This window comes from Quercus robur, chromosome 6 (genome assembly GCF_932294415.1).
Source record: "Quercus robur chromosome 6, dhQueRobu3.1, whole genome shotgun sequence".
Lineage (NCBI taxonomy): Eukaryota > Viridiplantae > Streptophyta > Magnoliopsida > Fagales > Fagaceae > Quercus > Quercus robur.
Window position 1 is genome coordinate 7,262,303 of NC_065539.1, and position 21,915 is coordinate 7,284,217.

Sequence of the window (21,915 nt, forward strand, 5' to 3'; positions counted from 1 at the left end):
GTTGCTAGATCTGCTAGTTCTAAACTTGATCAAATGCTGAGTGTTTAAAAGTCATTTTCTGACAAAACTGGTTTAGGTTATGTTGATAGCATCTGTGTGTCCACTCCCCATTCCACTAAGTTTGTTCATTCATCTTCTGCTTCTGAACCTTCAGTGAGTAAGATAGTGAGTGAGACTGTCAAACCCTCTGTGGGTGAGGTTGCTAAACCCTTAGAAGGTTCATCATCTAGGAAGATTAGGGTTGATCTGAAAGAATCTAAGCCTAAGAAGCCTACCTTATCTAAGGACAAGACACTTGATAAACCTGCATGGGTTTGTCACTTTTGTGGAAAGACTGGACACATCCGTCTAAATTGCTACAAGCTGCAAGCTGCTAAGAGAGCAAACAAACCAAAAGTACCTGTGTCTCAAGCACTTGATCCTATGGTACTTATTGGTGATTTGGTAAAGGTTTTAAACCTTTATTCCAATCCTGGAGTTGGTAATCATTCTCAAGTGAATAAGAACTCCAATGCTCGTGGTGCATCTAAAAAATTTTGGATGCAAAAGACTCGACCTAACTGAGTCTTTTTCACATGGTCCTTGTGCTTCATTGCTCTACCCTTTGTGACCATTGTTCTTTGGTTTTGTTTTGTTTTGTTTTTGTTTTTTTTTTTTTTTTTTTTTTGTGTCTCTAGGATTTGCATAGCATAACATTCATGCATTTCATTCTAGGTGTTTTTTATTTTTATTAAAATAAAAAAAAAGGGGGAAAGGAAGCGCATTTTGTTTTTGCACTATTCTTCTTGGTTTTTGAGAACAAGGTTGGTCAATTTATTTTTCATATAACATGTCTTTTGTAACTTGTTTAGTTTTGATGAGCTTATTTATTGCACTCTACTAGTTGAAGATTTGTAGTGCATGTTGTGTGGGAAAGATGTGTATGGTTTTTGATTACTATGTCTTAATCTTGAAGTCACATGTTTTTAAATGTTGGACTTGAACTTTTAGAGAAAGGCATAAATAACCATTTTACCACTGTTCACTAGCCAATCATGAACACCTTAGTGCATATCATAAGATTTTGTGTTCGAGAAGTGTAGCACATGCACAAAAAGAACATAAGGTGAAGCCTCGGTAAAAGTGCTTAATTCTTAAAATCTAATTGGTGTGTACTATTAGGCTTGATGCCAAACTCACATAACTTAAAATTGGAATGTATATTATGAGGCATAAATACAAGAAACTTACATGATTGCAAGCTTATAATCTAGGAGATGTGGGAGTTATATGATGTAACTCTTTAGGTGATAGTCTCTTTTAAATTCTTTGTGATGAATTTTGTAAACTTTGTGATTGATTGCTATTCACATATCACCTCACATGTATCTCAAGTCTTTGCTAGTCGCACACACTACACGAGTTACTCTTTGCTAAACATTGTACATGTTATTGTGTGTGTTTATGATCTGACCAACCAAGTTTTTGCAATTGCCTTCAATTATGTGCAAACTAAATTTGTTACTTGAAAATTTGTGGAGAATGCAAAATTTTGTTTTGGGAATTTTGGGCTTAAAATTCTTGATTTGAAAAACATACCATCTCATACTCATGCATTTTTGTTCTTAAAATTAAATGCTTTGAGTCAAATCAACTTGTTTTTCAAAAATTGTGTTTTTCCTCAAAAATATGGTGAGCCTCTGCCTGATTCGATCGGTCTATTCTATTTTTCGACCAATCGAAATTCTTAAAAATTTTTAAAATTTGAGAGAGGGAGTCTCTGTCTGTTTCGACCAGTCGAGGCTGATTTTCGACCGATCGAAACTCGTATATCAGGTTTTTTAAAAAGCTGAATTGGACTTTTTCAAAGTCACTATTCAAACTTTTTCTTGCCTTTCTCTCTCTCCGCGTTGGCTCAAGGCTCCACCATTCAAGTTTTTGTCGTTTTCCTTCAAATTTTTTGCAAGGTTTTTGTCCTTAGAAGCCGGTATGTCCCTTTTGCCCTTCTTTTCCAAGTTTATTTCTTATTTTCATGCATTCTCATGGGTATTTTCGGCATCTTCAAACTTTTTGGGGTTTTTGATGATTCAAGCCTATTCTTGTGTAATTGATCAATGGGTTTTTGTGCCATGATGTTATATTGATGTTCCCTATAGTTTAATTTGATCAATTTTGTGGTTTTTGAAAAATTGAAAATTCTAGGGTTTTAAATTTGATCCGAATTAGGGTTTTTGTCAAATTGGCTTAAATTGATGAAATTGGCTTATCCAATTGGTGTATTTGGTCATTATTTTTGTTATTATAACATGGGTAATGATCAATTCGTCAATATTTTTTTAAAATTGATCAAGTGGTTTCTATATTTTGGGGTTTTTGTGTTAAAAACCTTAATGTGCAAGCCAATTTTGTAATTTGAACATTTTTGACTTAATTCACTGCATTAGAACATGCATCATGACATTTAAATTTGTTCATGCATCATATAGATTTTGTTTCTATATTTTGTTTTTGTTCTAACTTGTAGTCTGCCCTTGGTTTTGTTTTGTGGTTTTTGTTCTTTCGCTATGTGTTTTGATCCTTATCTTAGCACCATGCCTAGGAAAACTAGAGCTCATAGGACCACTTCCACTTCCTCTGAGTCTCCACCTAGGGTTGAGCTGTTTAAGAATGATAAGTGTAGAGAAGCCTATGACTCTTTGAACTGTAAGCGTAAGATCTGGTCTGAGCGAGTAGTTGTTTTAGATCAGCTTGATCCGGCCATTAGGGCCAATTTTGAGTCTCGAGGTTGGTTGCCTCTCTTAGAGATAGATCATCCTCCCCCGACAGCCCTGATTAGAGAGTTCTACTCGAACCTCTCTTGTCACGTCTATGATTCCAACACCCTTGTTAGGAGTTGGATACAAAGTGTAGAGTTCACCATTACCCCTCGGGTAGTGGCTGAGGCTCTTGGGGTGCCGGTTGTTCGGGATGCTGACTATCCATATGATGAGTCACCCTCTTTAGACGTTGTCATGTCTTACATCACTGGGTCATCTATCCAGTGGGGTACTATTCCTCGGATCACGTCCGCTGAGCTTACCGAGACGACCTATCTCTTCTTTAGGATTGCATGTCATTCCTTGTGGCCTATTTCTCACTTCCACACCATCCCTTTAGAGCGATGTGTGTTTTTGTTCGCCTTTACTTCTGGAGTGTCCATCAGTTTTCCTCACTTGTTCCTTCGTTCTTTGAACGAGGTTCATAGGAGTTCTGCCGTAGGACATGCGCTGATTCATCCTATTTTCATTCATAGGATTCTGCTATACTTAGGTCTAGATGGTTTTCCGTCGGGTGAGCCTGTTCATGTGATAGCTCCCATAGGTGCCACCTTTCTTCGTCAGAGAACTGCTCAGTTGAGAGTTGCTCCTCCTCGTCCTAGAGGTGCGTCATCTAGTAGTGTTCCCCCTCCTCTCTCTTCTACAGGTACAGCTGCTGTTGAGACTTTAGGTGCTGCTGCTGATGCTAATGCTACTGTTCCTCCACCGACTGCTTTGGATGATTCAGACATTCATCGCACGTTGGATCATGTCTTGACCGTTCAGGCGGCTCAAGGACAGATTTTGGTGGACGTATTTGATGAGATCCGTGCCTTGCGTGCGAAGTTGGCGCAGTTTAGACCATCTCCCTTTTGATGATGGATATCTTGTTTGCCCTTTGGCATTCCGTCACAAAAAGGGGGAGTACTTGTAGGTTTTTTGTTTTCAGGGGGAGATTATTTGTTTTTGGTTGGAGCTTGTGGAGTTTTAGATTGTATCTAGGTGCTTCACTGTGTACTTAACATTTTTAGCTCTTACCTTGTTTTTTATGGGATATTCATGTTAGGGGGAGTTTTATGTTTTTGTTGGTACTTTATTTGTTTCTTGTTTCAAACTGCTTATTGATTTATATTTATAAGTTATTCATTGATATATGTCTTTATTTGTGTGTTGTTTGAAATCAAGAAGTTATTTTGTTTACTTGTATTATTTCCACATATGCGGTTATGCATTTTGTTTAGTGTTTCAGGAAATATACAGGTTGATTCAATTGAGCTGCTGTCTACACTTGCAACTGATGGATAGTAGTTAGATTTGAATTTGGTTTATGAGCATTATTTTGTAAAGGGCTTTTCATTTTGTAAACTTTGAGCTTCTAAGTTGTGTTTTGTCACGGATTGCCAAAGGGGGAGTTTGTTAGGTTCTAAAGTTTAGGATTTTATGTATTTAAAACTCTAATTTGTATTGTTAGCAAACCATGATCAAAACAATGTGTTTAGAAGTGTTTAAAGCTAGCTCAAAGTTGTATGTCAATGTAAAGTTGGAATCGAGTTTAAAGCAGGAAGCATTGTGGCTTTCGCCCTGGCTCGATCGATCGAAGCTTAGGCTCGACCGATCGAAGCTCGGGCAGAATGCTTTTCTGCAGATTCGTCCAACTAGCCCTAGTTGTTTTAAAACGTTTTTAGGATTTCTTATTTGTTCTAAGTATAAAAGGCAAACCCTAGCCACGTTTTAATGTTGCTCATATTGCGGTTTGTGTAAATCTCTTGTGAGATCTAGAGGAGCTTTCCTTTACACAAATTTAGGGTTTTCAAGGAGGAGATATTTTCTACACCTTGATGATCAATTCAGTTGCTGCCATTAAAACTTAAAGAATACACAAGCGGGGGTGCTTGTAGCTAGTGGGAATCCAAGAAAGAAGGAGTCCGTGGATTCGGAGCTTACACGTGGTCGTGTCAGTAAGTTCTACTGGTTGGTAGCATTAGGAAGTCAAGTGGGGGTGCTTGTAAGTCCTTTTGTATGAACTTCAATTCTTTCAAGATAGTAGATTCAAGTTTACCTTGAGGATAGCTAGGTCAAATCCTCCCCAGGTTTTTATCGGTTTGGTTTCCTGGGTGATCATATCTTGTGTTATTTATTTTCCGCTGCTTTGCATGATTTGATCTTTATTATTGTGATAACCTAGACTTGTTTAATTGGACTAAGTAACAACTTGGCTAATTACCTAGGTTTAATCAATTGTTTAAGGGGTCTAAAAACTGTCAAACAATGAAAACCCAACAAAGATTAAGTAAAAACAAACCAACCTAGAAAGACCCTCATATTTGCTATATACAGAGGATTTCTCATTAAAGATGGCTAATTTATCTAAAAGCACACAAATACAAAGATAAACAATGAGAACCCAACCAAAAAAAAAAAAAAAAATTGTAAACAAAGGTCTTTTCTTTCTCTATCTTCTTGCTTACTAGTTAGTAGATGGTGGGGCATAATATTAGAAAATTCAACTTAAGAAATTAGCATCAGTTTAAATAAAGTGGAATCAAATTTTCAGTTTAAATTCAACTTAAGAATTTTTAAATAAAATTCAACTATCTAGGTGGATTAGAGAGAAGGCATGAATAAGTGTTTTGCTTATTAAATTTGCAACTATGATTGATACTATTATTGTTTGAATAACATACTTAAGCATGAACCTAACTATAGAACTTGAGAGTTTCAACATGCATACAGGCATAACAAATAAAACTGTCACATTTAAAAAAATATATAAAAATAGACAACAACCATCATGAGACATATAGGGTAGGGACTGAGAGATAGAGGCTGCTCCTTTATTTATTTATTTTTAATAGAATTTTTAAGCAAACTAATAGCAAATTTGATATTAAGTTGTAAGCTCATACCTTGCGTAGAAGCTTCGTGCATTTCTTGGTTCATTTCTTCATCCACATGTTCTGTAGAATCTCCTTCCATAGTTACGCTCTTGGAACGCGTGCACAAATTTGATTTTCGCCTTACCATTTCAACTGTCAAAGTGTAAAATAAAAACAAGTATATAAGCACAACGACAAGTAAAAACAAGTTGATATGAATGAACTATAATGTTGGACACATTACATAACATAACAAAAAAGAAACAAAAACAAAAACAAAAGTAGAAAAATGTAATATGAATGAAATATAATGCTGCATGTAACTAATTATTATTAACAACAACAATACTTGTATCCAAAATGCATTTCCTCCCTTTTTTGGTAAGCCATCGATGATAAATAAAGTATAAACCCTTAAATCACACAATCCAGCAGATCAAACAAAAACATAATTGGATATTTGGGTTTCACCAGGGTGGCATTTACACAACTGTCTTATTCTCTTATTTCATTATTTTTTTCCCTTTTCTAGCAAAATCCATGAGACAATTTCAGACCAAAGGTACATTGTATCTAAAATACCAATAACTAGCAAGAACTACATTCTAAAAACTTTCTATTTAATTAGTAAGCATATCAACCACACTAAATTAAAACATAGTTCAGCTTAAAAAAAAACCCAGATACAATCTTGCAATTGGCAACCAAAAAAAAAAATCAAAACACACAGACAAACAGCAATAGAACAGTTATTGTTGAACTCCAAACTCCGAAATTAGCCCAACCACACCTTAATCCAACAACATTATCTCACATGCCTAAAACCCATCATTAAAATTAATTAAAAAAAATACAAGAAAGCCCGATTTGTGAAAATTAACCAAGAAGGAACTGACTTTTACAGAGCAATCTAGAACCTTAAAAACTCCAAAATTGAGACACAAAGAAAAAAATCAACCGCACAAGATGAGAGTGTAGACAAATTATCTTAAACAGTGCATGCATGCAAAAAAAATTGTACCGAGCTAATTTCCCTCTAATTTTCCTTTCCTTTCTACCATTTTCTCAACAACTAAACACAAACCAAGACCAAAAACAACGCACATTTGAAAATCACAAACCAACGCACAGATAAAAAAAATAAATAAATAAAAAGAAGAAAAAGAAAGAGTGTTCAAGATCACAACTTACAAAGAAAGCGTTCGGTTTTTGGGAGTGAAATGAGGTGGCGGCGACAAGGTGGATTGGGGTTGCTAGGTGGCGCCAATGAGGTGGGTTGGGGTTCCTAGGTGGCGGCCACGAAGTGTTTGGTGGTGGTGGTGGGGTTGTTGTGAAGGCGGCGGCGGTGGTGGGATTTTGGGTCTGTGATTTAGAGATCGAGAGGGAGAGTGAGAGAAAGAGAGAGAGAGCTAGAGAGAGAGATAGAGTTTAAAAGATAAATAGTGTTTGAGCTGGGTGTTTGGGTTGGATTTTGTGTCTATGAAAAGTTAGATAGAGATATAGTGAGTTAGAGAGATAGAGTGAAATGAGATAGAGAGATACAATGTTTTTGTCAAAAATGAAAAGCCAAAAAAAAAAAAAAACAGAGGGAAGATTTGGGGAGATAGAAGGTCTATAGTGGCGGTCTAACCCACCGCTATAACTAAGGCAAAGTGCCACAAAAAGAAGCCCTATTTCGGCGGTCATACAAAACACTAATACATCTTGCATGTTGCGGTGTTTTTCTCTATCGCTGCTATAGCATCTGTGCAAATGATGAATTTATTGCGGTGGTTTTATGTCCCGCCGTTGTAGGACGCCGCAAAAGACTATACCTATAGTAGCGGTCCCAAAAAACACCGCAATAGGTGACATATAACAGCATTTTTTTTGCACTCGCCGCAATAGTCCATTTTTTTTTTTTTTTTTGTAGTGATGGCTCCCTAGAATATTTTTTTTAAAAATGCATATTATATTTATTTAAACGATTAATGCATTATATTTTTCCCTCTTATTACATTTATACAATGCATAAATGCAGTAGCCCTCTAATCATTAATTATCGAAACATGATGCGACCTTGTACGTGTTGCATGTTCTATTGTGGAAATTTTCATTAGCCTCACAATAACCTACTCATGCGACAATTTTCTTGTGATGGTTTGAGTTACCACAACAAACCATATGAGCCTTTTGAAGTGATTTTAGTGTTTTTAGCTGCGGTTTTAAACTGCTGCAATAAATCTTATTTTTTGTATTGAACCCAGATCCACAAAAATACTCAATCCATCACCAATTGAGAAAATCCCATCTTGTGCCCAAAAAATCTACTTTCACAAACCCAAAAATATAAAAATAAATCCTTATAAAACCCTAGAAAATCTTTTCTCAACTTAGAGAACAAATCGTAAATAAACCAACAACAAATCACACCAACTTGTCTCTACCTCTTTTACGAGTTTTTTTTTTAAAATTTATCGAAAATGGCAGTGACGAAGAATTAATTGAGTTGATCTTCACTGAAAATGACCTTAATTAAGGGTTTGTTTGGTTGGAGAGATGAAAAAAGTGGGAGGATAGAAGAGTAGGAAAATAAAAAAGATTTTAGTTTCCCTCATTTGTGTTTGGTTGAAGGAGTGAAAAAATGAAGGGATGGAAATCTCATTTGTTTGGTTGAGAAGCAAAATGAGGGGATAGAAAATGTAGTTTGTGTACAATTACTATCATACCCTATTGCGTAATAGAAGAAATAATTTTCTTACAATTATTAAAAAAAAAATCTTATTATTGATTGTTAGGGCACATTTTTTTACAACTAATTTTATTTAAGTACTACCTATTTATTTTCAAACACCACTAATAAGTAATTGAGTTTTCACAAATATTTTTTGCCCTATTATTATATTAACCAAAAATATTTCATATCTTATTATCTAAATTGGGTCATGATATAAACTATCACAAAAAGCCCAAAAAAACTTATATCTTATCAAATTTTATTATTATTATTTAATTAAGCCAAAAACTGGCTCTATGAGCCCAATACACACATCTCATTCTATTTAAAACCCAAGAATACCTATGCTTGGCAATATTTGAAAAACTCATGATTCAAGTCCATGGCAAAACAATGTTAACAATGGAATTCAAATCCATAATCAAAGCTCATGGTTTAAACCCATGACAATTTTATCAATGGAATTCAAATCCCATAAGCAAGCCCATGGTTTAAACCCATGGCAATTTATTTATCAAATGCCCAATTCATATTGGCAACATCAAAAACCCAATTCTTATTGGCAATTTCAAAAGCCCAATTCTCATTGGCAACATCCAAAACCCAATTTACATTGGCAATTTTAAAAGCTCAATTCTCATTGACAACATTAAAAGCCCAATTTTCATTAGCAATATTTAAAGCCCAATTCTCATTGGTAATATCAAAACCCAATTCTCATTGGCAATATCAAAAACCCAATTTACTTTGACAATATCAAAAGCCCCATTCTCATTGGCAACATCAAAAACCCAATTCTCATTGACAATATCAAAAACCCAATTTATGTTGGCACTATTAAAAACTTAAGCTAACTACTTGGCACTATTTTATAAAAAGCCCAAGGTTATTAATACTTGGCAAAATACTATATCATAATTATTTCACTTAAAAGTCCAATAATGAACAATACTTTAAGTTCTTAAACCTATTACCATAATATTACAATCTCATGAAATTTATGGCAATTATCTATTCTTAACCAATGGCAATCATCTTATAAAAGCCCATGGAAAGTTATAATTATCTTAAACCCATGACGTTTGTTTATTTATACCATATTATAAACCCATGGTATGTATATAAGAACCCATGGTCACTATTTATCTTATACATTCTTAATATCTATTTCCAAAACTCATGATAATTATTTACCTTATTATGATTATCTATAGAAAAACCCATGAGAATATGACATTATTCCACTATAGTGATTATTGCCATATTTTATTTGAAACCCATGGATATTGCCTCTATTTAAAACCCATGGTAAATATTATTCTCAAGAAATATTGGAGGTCATTATTTAAAAGCCCCAAAGAAAATATCATTTACAAAATAATCCATGGAAAAAATTATGAGAAACCATTCAAATTGTTATTTAAAGCCCATATAAATTAATACCCAAAACCTATCATAAATATTTAGTAAAGCTCATGAATACATTTCATTTTTACTAACAACTAAAGCCCATGTGGAATAAAAATTTATGGCAATATATGGTAGCTTTGTTCATTTTGTAGGGCTCACAAAGAGAAAGCAAAAAGATAGTCTCAAGTGGAGAGAACCACCAAGTCAGAGGCCCACCAAAATACTCAGCCCTTATGGCCAAGCCCAACAAGAAATATCAGCCAAAACAGCTCATGTGTGCAAACTGACTTAGTTGGAGAATTCCCTTCAGTTCGCCTTCCGCTGGAAAGCATCTCAAGAAGCAACCAAGCCCCTAAACCAAATTAGAAGCTAACCACCTGTCCCATCAGCCTCTTTACCACTACCAACTTTGACATGAACAGTACCAGAGGTTGGGCTGACACCTAAAAGCTAATTAATGGGCAATAAATACCCTTCTTTCCAAAGTTTTGGTCACAACTCAAGGAAGCCATAACCAAGACCTCCAAGCTCATGAAATCATCAACTAAATAATTTATTTTATTACTAAAAATGTATGTAATTGATTCATGAACCAAGCTCATGAATCCCAAAAGGGGAAAATTAGGGAAAAGTGGTTTAGAGGGCATAATAAGGTGTCCAGTAGAGGCATCAATGGTTGACACCTGGCTTGGAGTGTTAGCCAACCCTCTTGAGCTCTGATCCTAGTGGCAGCAAGCAAAATCTCTAGTCCTCATACTTACTCTAATCCTATTGGACGAAATTAATCTTCAAATCTCAGCATTTAATGCCTGGATTAGGAGTATCTCAGCCTCCAGCTGCATTACCCAAAGAAGCAATCAGGCCTGGTCCTTTTTAAATTTTGCTAATCAATCCCTTAAGCTTCACTATAAAAGGAACTACCATCAACTCATCAAGAACACCAATCTTATCATAAAATTCCTCAGTCATCATGCTATTTTTAGCCCATATGTCAGTCCCTTAGTTCAAAAATTAGCCTTTAGTCCATAAATGCTCATATACACCTACCCATAAACATCATATTCCATCTTTTCATAAAATCTCAGCACCTTAAACTAGCCATAAACAGCCCCTCTTTACACCATACCCGAAAATGGCTAAACACCACTTCATCTCTCTTTCATACTTCCATGTATTCACTCATACTTTCCATAAAGTCACTCCTACCACTTTCTCTTACACATATATTCATCATTATGGGCATAATATGGCACATAGAGATATTTTTAAATTATTTGCTATACTAGATGGGCACTCTTTCTCTCCCTTCATTCCGTCCTCTATTTTTTTTTTTTTTTCCTTTTTTTACTTGTAAATATGAAGTTTTTAATCCTTGTTTATTGCTGTTATAATGAAGGCCATAATGTCTTGGATACTACGGAAGTTTACCCTCATGTTGACTTTATAATAATGAAGAAACTATATGATTTTTGATCATGTAAACACAATTATTAATTTGTCAGACGTCTACCACTGGAGATTTGTCATATTCGCTACTAGACTATTTTCCTCTTATGTACTTATTATAATGGACTCACTTTTATATTAACCAACTACATAGGAAATGCATAATTTCTTCTTGTGCAAATACATTTATTTATTTTTTGAACATCTACCGTTGGACGTTTTTCTTATTTACCGCTAGACTATTATTTAAGAACTTATTGTGGTGGACCATCTTTTGTGCTAGCTTATCTTTGCAAGTTGTATTTTTGGGACTTTATTATAATCTTTGTTAGATGCAACCCAAACCTTGAGCAAAATGGGCCTTTCACACTTCACTGATAGCCTTTGGGCCATATTCCAAGCCTAAAGTTGGGTCTCGGTTTTGATTTCCCAAATATTATGTGGCAACGAAAAAAAAAAAAAAGCCCCCAACATCGATTAAAATTAAAATAATAACATTTTATAAAAATTATTATTTTATTTTATTAACACTGTAGACACTCAATTTTGCACCCATAATTTAACCTTTGAAAATGACCAAAATAATCATTTTGAGTACCCAAAAATCATGGTTGCATTTCATGTATCAAATCATTCATCACATATCATAAAAATGATTTTGAGATTCTAACACAACAATGTGCTCAATTTCCAAATGGAACCGTCGGATTGAAAAATATCACAAGATCAAGTTTTCACGGTTTGCATGCATTTATTTGGGTGAAACTGATCACACATAATTAATTGAAATTAATTTTGATTGGTCGACAATTAAAATTAATTAAATGAATTTCTATGATTGGTTGTTTATTTTAATTAAAATAAGTTTGGTTGCATAAGAATAAAAGGAATAATCTGATAATGTTAAAATGGGATTGGTAATTAAATTTTTAGAATTATTATCTTTGAGATAATTATTTTTAAATATTTAATTATCAAGTTAAGATGGATTTTATCAGGTATACAAGTCCAAAGTACGTCCAAGTACAATTCTCAACTCAACAAAACATCCAAAAAAGATTCCAAAACATGCAAGAGGATGAAACTAGGCGAAACAATCAAGAATGCCAATCGGCACTTCAATAGTGCAAATCAGCACTTCAACAGTGTTGATTGACACAAACTGTAAATTGGACCCAGACATGTTTGGTTCAGGTCAAGACCCATCAGATTTGATTTTTTAGGGATAAAACCTGACCCAATTTGTGTTTGCTGATTTCTAAAGCAACCCTAACTTATTTTTTAAGCAGATACACCTCTATAAATAGAGGAGAAAACCCAAAATTCAGCACCCCTCTCCCCTTAACGTAAAAGAAACTTTGGAAGTCTAACTTTAAGATTTTCTTTTCTGTTAAGCGATAATTCTTTAGGACTCAGAGAGATCCATTCTTTCTGACTTCTAAAGTGATTTCCCTTGTAGAATTCATTCAAGTTATTGATGCAGGTATTGCTTTTACTTCTTTATAAACATGCATGTTTAAAATGTTTATTCCTCTATTAGCATGTGTATTTAACTATGCTTTCCATGTTAATATGTGAGTATTTAGCTTTGGTATGATTTTCTTTGAATCTTGATTCCGTGATTAGAATATAACGATTGTTTGATTCACATGCTTGAACATATAGATTTAGGGTTGTCATGACATAATCTTAGGCCTATGGTTATTTGTTATTAAATGCTTCAAATCTGAAATTCTTTCTTTAAAACAAATTCTTTTTATACACAAAAAATAAGATTTGAAATTCTTTCTTTAAAACTCATACTTTTTCATATACAAAAAATCAGATTTAAAATTCTTTCTTTAAAAATCATTCTTTTTCATATGTAAAATCATATCTGAAATTTTCTCAATAAAAATTCATCTTTTTCATATCTAAAATCAAATTTGAAGCTGTCTCCTTAAAAATCTACTCTTTCACATATCTAAATTAGATCTAAATTTTTCTTACCAAAATTCATTAGAATAAGATCTCCATTTTGTCAATAAAACTCATTTTTTTATAATTAACATCGGGTTTGCATACTCAAAACATTGTTTTCACATTAAAAATCAGATTTGATTCTTTACGTAGAGAAGTATATAGATCTAAGGTCTTTGAAAAACATTTAGCCATAGATCTAGAAAAACTAACATAACATGTTGCATTTCATAATTTGTTGCATATCATTGGTCATGGGTACTAAAATGATCATTAGAGTCTAGAAGACCGGATTTTATCCAAGCAAAATGAGTGCCTAACACCTTCCCATTCTATAACCTAGCCCCTGAACCATAGGTTTTAGTTTGTAGAATAGTGCTTTATCTTTGTTTTGGTATATTATATTTAGGACCAAAACTTTGTATTTTTTTCTTACATAGATTGTATTTAGGACCAAAGCCTTGTAATGCTCTTCTACCAAATTGTATGTATAAATTCATTCAATGAAAACTTGAAGTTATTCAGATATGTATTTTGTGTCTTGTAGTTTTTCTTATTTTTTGTTATATAAAAAATAAGTGGCGACTCCACATAACTCCAAAAGAGAGGTGTTGATACCTATCTCTATTTGAGAGTTGGTCCCTCACAAATACATCATTAATATTTTTAGAGGTGCCTTCTAAAAATTATAGAGGTGAAAGCCACCAAGAAACCCCACCATTGATTAAAAAACAAAAAAACAAAAGCAACTATTTGATTAAACGCTAAAACATTGAAAAATAAAAACAAGGAAAACATAACTCAAGTTACTCAACACACAAACAAAATGGAGAGAGTCAAAATTGGTCTTTGACTGGTATCCATGTTTTCTCTTCATTTTTCTCCTCAATTTTAGGAGAAAACACTCTGTTCCCACCAATTATCCTTCCACAAACTCACCCAACCAAACACCCCAATATATTTCTTTCCCTTCCCCTTCTCTCTCCCATTTTTTTTTTCTCTATCCTCTCTAAAATCCACCCAACCAAACAAACCCTAAAGCAATCTTAAATCAAAACAAGTACAATCTTCAAGTCCACCTACATTTCCAATGCCTCACCTTTTGATTTACTTGAGTCCAATACTATCATTAATTAGTTTACCATTTGAGGATGGAGTTTTTGAGATCTAGAAGAGGGGAAGATGAAGAAAGGTTGGGTGAAGATGAGACTCTTAAGAGATATGGAGTTCATCCGACTAATTGGTGTTACACGAGTTTGAGTTTAGAAGGTTGATCTTGCACTTTCGTAGTATAGAGGGTAAGTGCAAAATGCGGTATAGTGTAGGGTGGAAAAATGTATTCTCCCCTAGTAGTGTGTGTGTGTGTGTGTGTGTGTGTGTGTGTGTGTGTATAAAAGGTGAAGCACAATTAGAACCCAAATTCAATTCAAATTAGTTTCTAATTACACTTCAATTTTGTGCAAGTGTCTTTTTAATTGAACTATAATTTGATGTCAAATATATTTAGATTTTCAATGCATTTGAATTTCATGTTCCATTTATAGTGTAATTTTGTGTTAATTATATTTACAAATAAATTCATGCATCTGAAATTAAAAAATATAAAAAGACTCAATTAGAGTCTCTAAACCATATACTACAGGAGTGCTCTCATGTGAATTCTTTTTGGAAGAAGCTAGGTGTGCCCTCTGAATGTCGAAGGTCTTTTGATGAACCTCTTATGGATTGGTTGCAATATAATTCCACCTCTAAAAGCATGTCCAGTCAGCATGGATAACCTTGAAATATTGTGGTTCAAATGGGTATATGGCACTTGTGGTTACATCGGAATTCGTTCATCTTTCGCATTAGGGTTATTGATGAAAGCATCTATAAGCAATGCATACTAAAAGCTGCTAAATATTTTACTATTAATGTATTGGTTTGTCAAGCTAACTTGACAAAACAGTGGATGGCGGTTACTTGGTAAACCCCCCCCCCCTAAAAGGATGGGTGAAACTAAACGCGAATGGCTCTTCATTGGGTAATCAAGGGCTAGGGTTGTATACAAATCAGTTCAGGTTGAGTTTGTGCCCAACACGCAACCAACCCGATTAGATTGGATAGGGAATTGCCAGACTCACAACTTACCCGATCGAATCGGGTGGGGAATTGTCAAACCCGCAACTGACCCTTAAGGGGATCGGGTCGGTCGATTTGGGTAAGGATTCTGGTGGTGGTTGGTTTTAGATGAAGCTAAAAATTGCTGAAAAAGATGGGGGAGCGACAAGATCTCACCAAATATGGTGAAGATCTTGTTGGATTCAAAGAGATTTCAGCCAAATCTAGCGGAGAACTCGCATGATTTGATGAATATCTACTGGATCTAGTTGTGTTGGTCGTCAAAATCCGCTGAATCAAGCTGGAAAAGTCGCCAAAATTGGAAAAAATTGCCAGATTTTCTTTGCTTTTCGGTCGGATCGATTTGCTTGGGTTTGGAGGAGCAGACCATTAATCGACTTGCCTGAGTTAGATTTTTGAAGGTCAAGACCCACAGCTGACAATGGAGTAGTCGGGTCAGGTGGAGATGGATCGGGTACGATTGGGATGGGTGGGTCTATGGGTGGCATGGACACCCCTATCCAAGGCAATTTGGTGAAGGATGTCTCTTGGGGCACACAAACGGATATTGGGTAAAAGGTTTTGCCAGGAATTGTGGGACTCTTGATAATGTTTTATAGGGTTGTAAATGAACCAAGCTGATCATAAACAACTCGAGTTCAGCTCGATAAAAAACTTGTTCATATTTGTTTGTTTATAAATAAGCCAAGCTTGAGCCTTAGTTTTAGACTCATTTAATAAACAAGCCGAGCCCAAGAAAAAAAATTTGTTCATGAACAAGCTCGTGAGCTATTAGCCTTGATACAAAACAATTCAAGCATAGACTCATTTATAAGTTTATATGTGTTAGCTAAATATACTTATTACATATATCTTAATAATGACATGGCCAACATGGGACCACTACCCATTACCTTAATTTTTTCCTTCCCTCTACACTAACCAAGAACCACTTTAGACTATAGTTACATTTAAAAATAAATTGATTAATTAAGTGGGTCATATATGATCTTTCCCTATCAATCATCTAAAGTAAAATTATGAAACATGTTAGTATTTTCTCATTCATAATAGTTACAAACAAGTATTTTTCTAGTTCTTCACCATCTAACATGAAGATAAAAATTGAATTTTGAACAATTGTTGAAGCTATAGACAAGGAATGATGAATGATTGAATTTAATAATGTAAAATTTTAATTTGATGAATAATGGCTAATCATAAGTAGGACTAGATGAATGATAAAATGAGTATACTATTTTCTTTATCTTTTTTCTTAATTTTAGAGATTTAAGCGTTTGATAATGTAATTTTTTTTAGGTCTCAAGCTCAAAAGCTTGACCTGAGCTCATGTTTGAGCTTGATATTAAGTTTGAGTTTGATATTTAGCTTGAGCTTGGCTTGACGGATTAATTAAGCCAAGCCAAGCCAAGCTCAAGCTTTTTGGTGTTTCCACAAGCTCAAGCTCAAACACTATTTTTAAGCTTGTCACGAGTTCAAGCCAACTTTGAGCTTTTGACTTTTTCTAACGAGCCAAGTTTGAACATGCACTACTAGACAAAGCTCGACTTGTTTACAACCCTAAATTGTTTCAACTGAAATGTGGGCTTTTAGAGATGGGCTACTATTAGCTAAGGAACTAAAAATTACTCCCTCTGTCCCAGTTTGTTTGTCCTCTATTCTATTTTGGAATATCCTAAAATATTGTCATGTTTCTAAAAGTAAAAATTATTAATTTACTAATATTTCTATTATACCCATACTTTATTTTCAAAACTATTTGAAAAGAAAACTAACAAATATTTAAAAAATCAATCTAATTGGGGAACCTTTTTAGTTGCCTCATTAAGAATAACTCTTTAAAAAATAATAATAATAAATTTATTTAAGGGTAGTTTTGTAAACTTATACATTTTTATAAGGTAGACAAAATAATAAATGATGTTCTCTTAAAAAGTTTAACTTTTCAAACAGGACAAATAAATTGGGACGGAGAGAGTGCAAGTTTAATAGTGGAACTTGACGCTTTAGTTGTTCATTTTATGAACAACTCCATTGTCAAATTTTCATTGGAGCCTTTACTCACTAAAAATGAACAACTCCATTGTCAAATTTTCATTGGAGCCTTTGCTCACTAATTAATTTCTTTAAGACTTTCCAAACTTGCAAATTGAGCACACATATCGAGAAGCCAATTGTTGTGAATGCTCTGTCAAATATAAGAAATGCTAGTAATGAGGGAGTATCCCGTAACAAACTTACTATAATAGTTTAAATTAGAGTAATGTTGATTCTCCTAAAAAAAAAAAAATTAGAGTAATGTTGCGGATATATAAAAATGCACAATTTTATACCACAACTCGTCACGTAGCGAGTTGTGATTGGTGGATATGTGATGATGGGCCATGTAGGGACACTTCCATCACTTACCACTCATCACGTGACGAATTGTGACACAAAATTGTGTATTTTTATGTGCTCCTAACATTCCTCTTTAAATTATGTCTCTATCTTACCCATATATATACACTTTCACACGTGAATTGTGGTGCAGATATTACATTACAATACGCTTTGTCAGTTGTGACTAAGGTATGAATCGCTTCATTCTTGCACCTCTCTTATGCACAAATTTACACACAGTTGTTGGTGATAAAACACTGACAACTTTTATACAAATTGTTGAATCAAACGCAGGTGTAACATGAATGTACCTAGCAGTTAAAAGAGAGAAACCATTCATTTAAAATTAAGCACAGGACAAACCGCTAGGCATTAATAGCAATACACATAATATGAATTTCTGAATCTGTGATACGACAGTAGGTCCTTATGTAAAATGCTAAACCTGCACATATGAATAAGGATTTTACTAACATGTGTCCTTAGAGTACATATTAATTTTTATTTTTAAAATTTTTTTTTTAAGAATTGAAAAAATAATAACAATTTTTTCAATTTTCAAAAAAATGCTTACAAAAATAGAAAGTGTGCCCGGACCTATGTATAATGCAGTTTACTAAACTTTTTTGCCATAAGATATATGACAGTTTGACTGGCAGAAATCCCACGTGGGACTCGTGAAGACATCATTAAAATTAACCAACAATTTTACTATTTGATTTTCATACCCAATACTGGTATATAAAATCAATTTTCAAATTCGATACAATTCAATTGTTTTTTGCTGAACAATTGAATTGTTGACCTTTATACGAAGTTTAGATCAAATTCCATACACAAGCAAACACACACAACACAACATATATAATTGATAAATTATAATCCTCAAAGTTCCCAACCTCTGCAGTGATCCAATTGGACGGTCAGATTTGAAGCAACAACAAAAAAGACAAATTGCTTTCATTGTTCTGGACCGCAGTGTTCAGTTCAGAAAAAAAATAAAATAAAATAAAACAGTGATCTAACATGGGCATTGGACCATCATTCGTAACTCTGTAATCATTGCAACGCCCAGTATTCTCCCCCTCTCTCAGTTATGAAATTGAGGAAATAGAAAAAAAGACCCATCATGTAACTTGCTTCAGATTCAGGTAAGAGAAACTCATTGTTCACATTATATGATAAGGTACTGAAAAGTCCTGTGTTATTATCAGACACCAAAAGGATATCGGACGGTCCATATATATAATCATCGAAATTATGTCGTCATGTTTAAGAAATAGGAAAGTAACCCAACAGACAGAAAGGTAGCCAGGTAGGTTTGTGTAACTCAAAGAGAAAAAGTTAAAGAAATAAACTCAAAGAAAAGCAAACTAAGAACATAGAATTATCCCCTTCTCACTCCATCTATGTAAGACGGAGAAAAGGAAGCAACAACAAAGACAAAAAAGAAAGTAAGAAAATTTGAAAAAAAAGAAAAAAGAATTTGACGAGTCCATAAACCATCGCCATCATCAACATCATCAACATCCTCAACATCAGCATCGTGATACGTTAAACTAATAAGAAATTAAAAAACTTTGCCCGATCTTGACCGTCAAATTTTTCATCTTGTAAAGTCATGAACGAGGCCCGGCCTGTCTGTGACATTGAGACGCCAAGAAAGGAATGGAATGCCGGTATCGGAATTTTGTTCATTGTCTTCAATGATCCGAAATTCGTTGCCAATGGCCGGAGAGTAGCACGGCATTTTCTGGGTCTGTGAATGTGCATACCATGAATTGTTGTGGACCATGTGGTTCGGCTCCATTAGTGATCCTGAGGTTGCGCCATTGTTGCTTGTGGTTGAGGCTGCAGCAGTGGCTCTCCTCTCTTCCTTCTTGAATCGAATCCCACAAGCATTGCATAAAGACTGCATTTCACAAATACATACAAACATATTAGTCCAAAACATGTAAATCAAACTAGATGAGAACAAAAACAGTGTTTTTTTTTTTTTTAATCATAACAAGGAATTAAATAGAGTAATGTACCTTAGGGCCTCTTGGACCGTTCCTCCAAAGTGGTGTAGAAGTGGTATCACAGTTGGCACAGCGGCGAGCAAGGAGGGGATCATTGGAAGAGTTGTTGTTATAACTGCCATTATTGCCTCCGCGGATAGCTTTGTGAGTTTGAGGAGCTGAAGGTGTTTGTTTTGTCTGCAATATGTCCCAGCAAAAGTTGGACATGGAGGAACCAGAGCGTACTCGTCGCCTTTCATCATCTTCGGTTAAACGAGTTGATGGGGTCCCTAAAGAGAGAGTGCAATCCACAGAAGACGAGGATGATGCGAAGGAATACATTTCGGATTCATCATAGGGACTGTGGTTTTGCATAGAGAATAGCATGGAGAAGGAATTTCCTTGGCTGTGAAACATGCCACACGTACAAGGTCCCACCATGTTCCCCTGATGATGAGAGCTACTGCACCGATGCATTGTTTCGTTGTTGTCTCTAAATATCACTGCCAATGGGTACTCTACTGCTCTTCCTTTCCGTCAAGTTCTAAGCTTTGTAAAGAAAGAAGAAATGGGGTTTCTTTGAACTTAAGCAAAGTGGATAATATAGAATGAGGAGGGAGAGGTAAAAGAAGTGAAGAGGAGGTTTGAGTTGTATAGCAAATGAAATTGAAGGTACTGTCTATTATAGTCAAAAGGGCTTGAGCAGATAGAGAGTACGAGCCAAATAGTATACTGAGAGCGAGATGTAATAATATTATGTTTGAAAAAGCTTGGAAGAGAGAGCTGAATAAATGGTACGAATGAGAGAGGCTGAGAAGTGAGGGGAGTGTGTTGTCTGGTAGCTTTATAAGCTAATAAAATGGCGAAATACCAGTCAGCACCTGCAGACAAGTGTTGTCGTTAATTGCAAATAGAGGCTCATACATACGTATTGAGTGAGATAGAGAGAGAGAGTTATAAAGAACAAACAGAGAGGGGCCCAAATTGCATGTTGTGGAGAGAGAAAGTGGGGTTTAATTAGATTGGAGAAAAGAGCAAGACTACTGAATCATCTACTCAGTGGGTCAGTCTGTGTATGGTGGTAGGGTATCAACAAGTGTATGTGTTAATTTTTTTTTTTTCTCTGTGTGAGACACTGTTTGTTTGTAACTTGCATAAGGATCACTCCCTCTCTATCTCTCTATCGCAATTCAATTTATACCCGATAAGAGTAGTAGTGTCATCAAAGACCCAAGTGTGTGAGCATAACATGAGAGAGAATGGGATTATTGGGGCACTCGTAACAATGAGAGAGAGGGGAGGGGGGGGCAGAGAGGTTGGTCATTGGGTAGTCAAAAGAGCCCACGTGACTAGCGGGAACAGTCTTCCATGGATCTGCCTTCTCCGATCACGAGGCCTATTAGAGAGTCTCAAACCCAATACATCAAAAACCTCTGTCCGTATCCGTATCTCTGCCACTCTGTTCTGTCACTGCCAGCCTCCCAAGGAAAATGGAATAGTCCCCCCCATTCTCTCTTCCCACTCTCCCCTCCACTTCCCAAACGCGTTTCACGCACTCTCCAATCCCAATGTCACTTATACCCTCTGTCTGTCACTCGTGTATTCATTTACTAGGTATATATTATGTGTTTAAGACACCAATGCAACAAAAAACAATGCTTTGCCCAAAGTTCCAATCACCTAAATTGTTAGCTAGGTGCAAATCTATGCTGTTTGAAATACAGGGATTTGAATTTTAGTGGACCTGGTCCATACATAATAAAATTTGTTGTCTATACTCTATAGGCTGTGTGATAGTTTATGCCTTGAGATGAGGCATTTAATGTTTTATTAAGCATATATATAGTGTGATTAAGATACAATTAAATTTTTATTAAATAAATTTTTTGGAAAATAATAAAACTATAAATTATTTTACAAATGGCCGATGTGATGAGTGATTATTGATGTATAATTACTCTTTTATATATATATATATATATATTTATATAAAGTCAAATTGTACACATATATCTAAAAATGTTCCAACAATCACAATGAATTTATGTGTGTAAATCAAGAATCATTAATATGTGTTTTTTTATTTTTTTGAAAACTATGCATTACAACTTATAACCAAGTATTTATTAATGGGTCATGTTGCCCTTAGAGAAATTGTTATCAAACAATTTTAGAAAAATTTTATCTCACTTTTATAGGAAATATAAAAAACCATAAAAAACTTAATTACA

The 21,915-nt window shown here is 34.6% G+C and overlaps 1 protein-coding gene across 1 annotated transcript; it reads right to left on the minus strand.

The window, feature by feature from the left end:
- Positions 1–19,014: 19,014 nt before the first annotated feature.
- Positions 19,015–20,855, minus strand: LOC126732524 (GATA transcription factor 19-like). Its single transcript, XM_050435434.1, has 2 exons — positions 19,718–20,855; positions 19,015–19,596 (listed from the first exon to the last, which is right to left on the minus strand). Exons 1-2 carry the CDS (start codon positions 20,159–20,161, stop codon positions 19,291–19,293), a joined length of 750 nt encoding a protein of 249 aa, XP_050291391.1. The 5' UTR covers positions 20,162–20,855; the 3' UTR covers positions 19,015–19,290.
- Between the last annotated feature and the right edge of the window lie 1,060 nt (positions 20,856–21,915).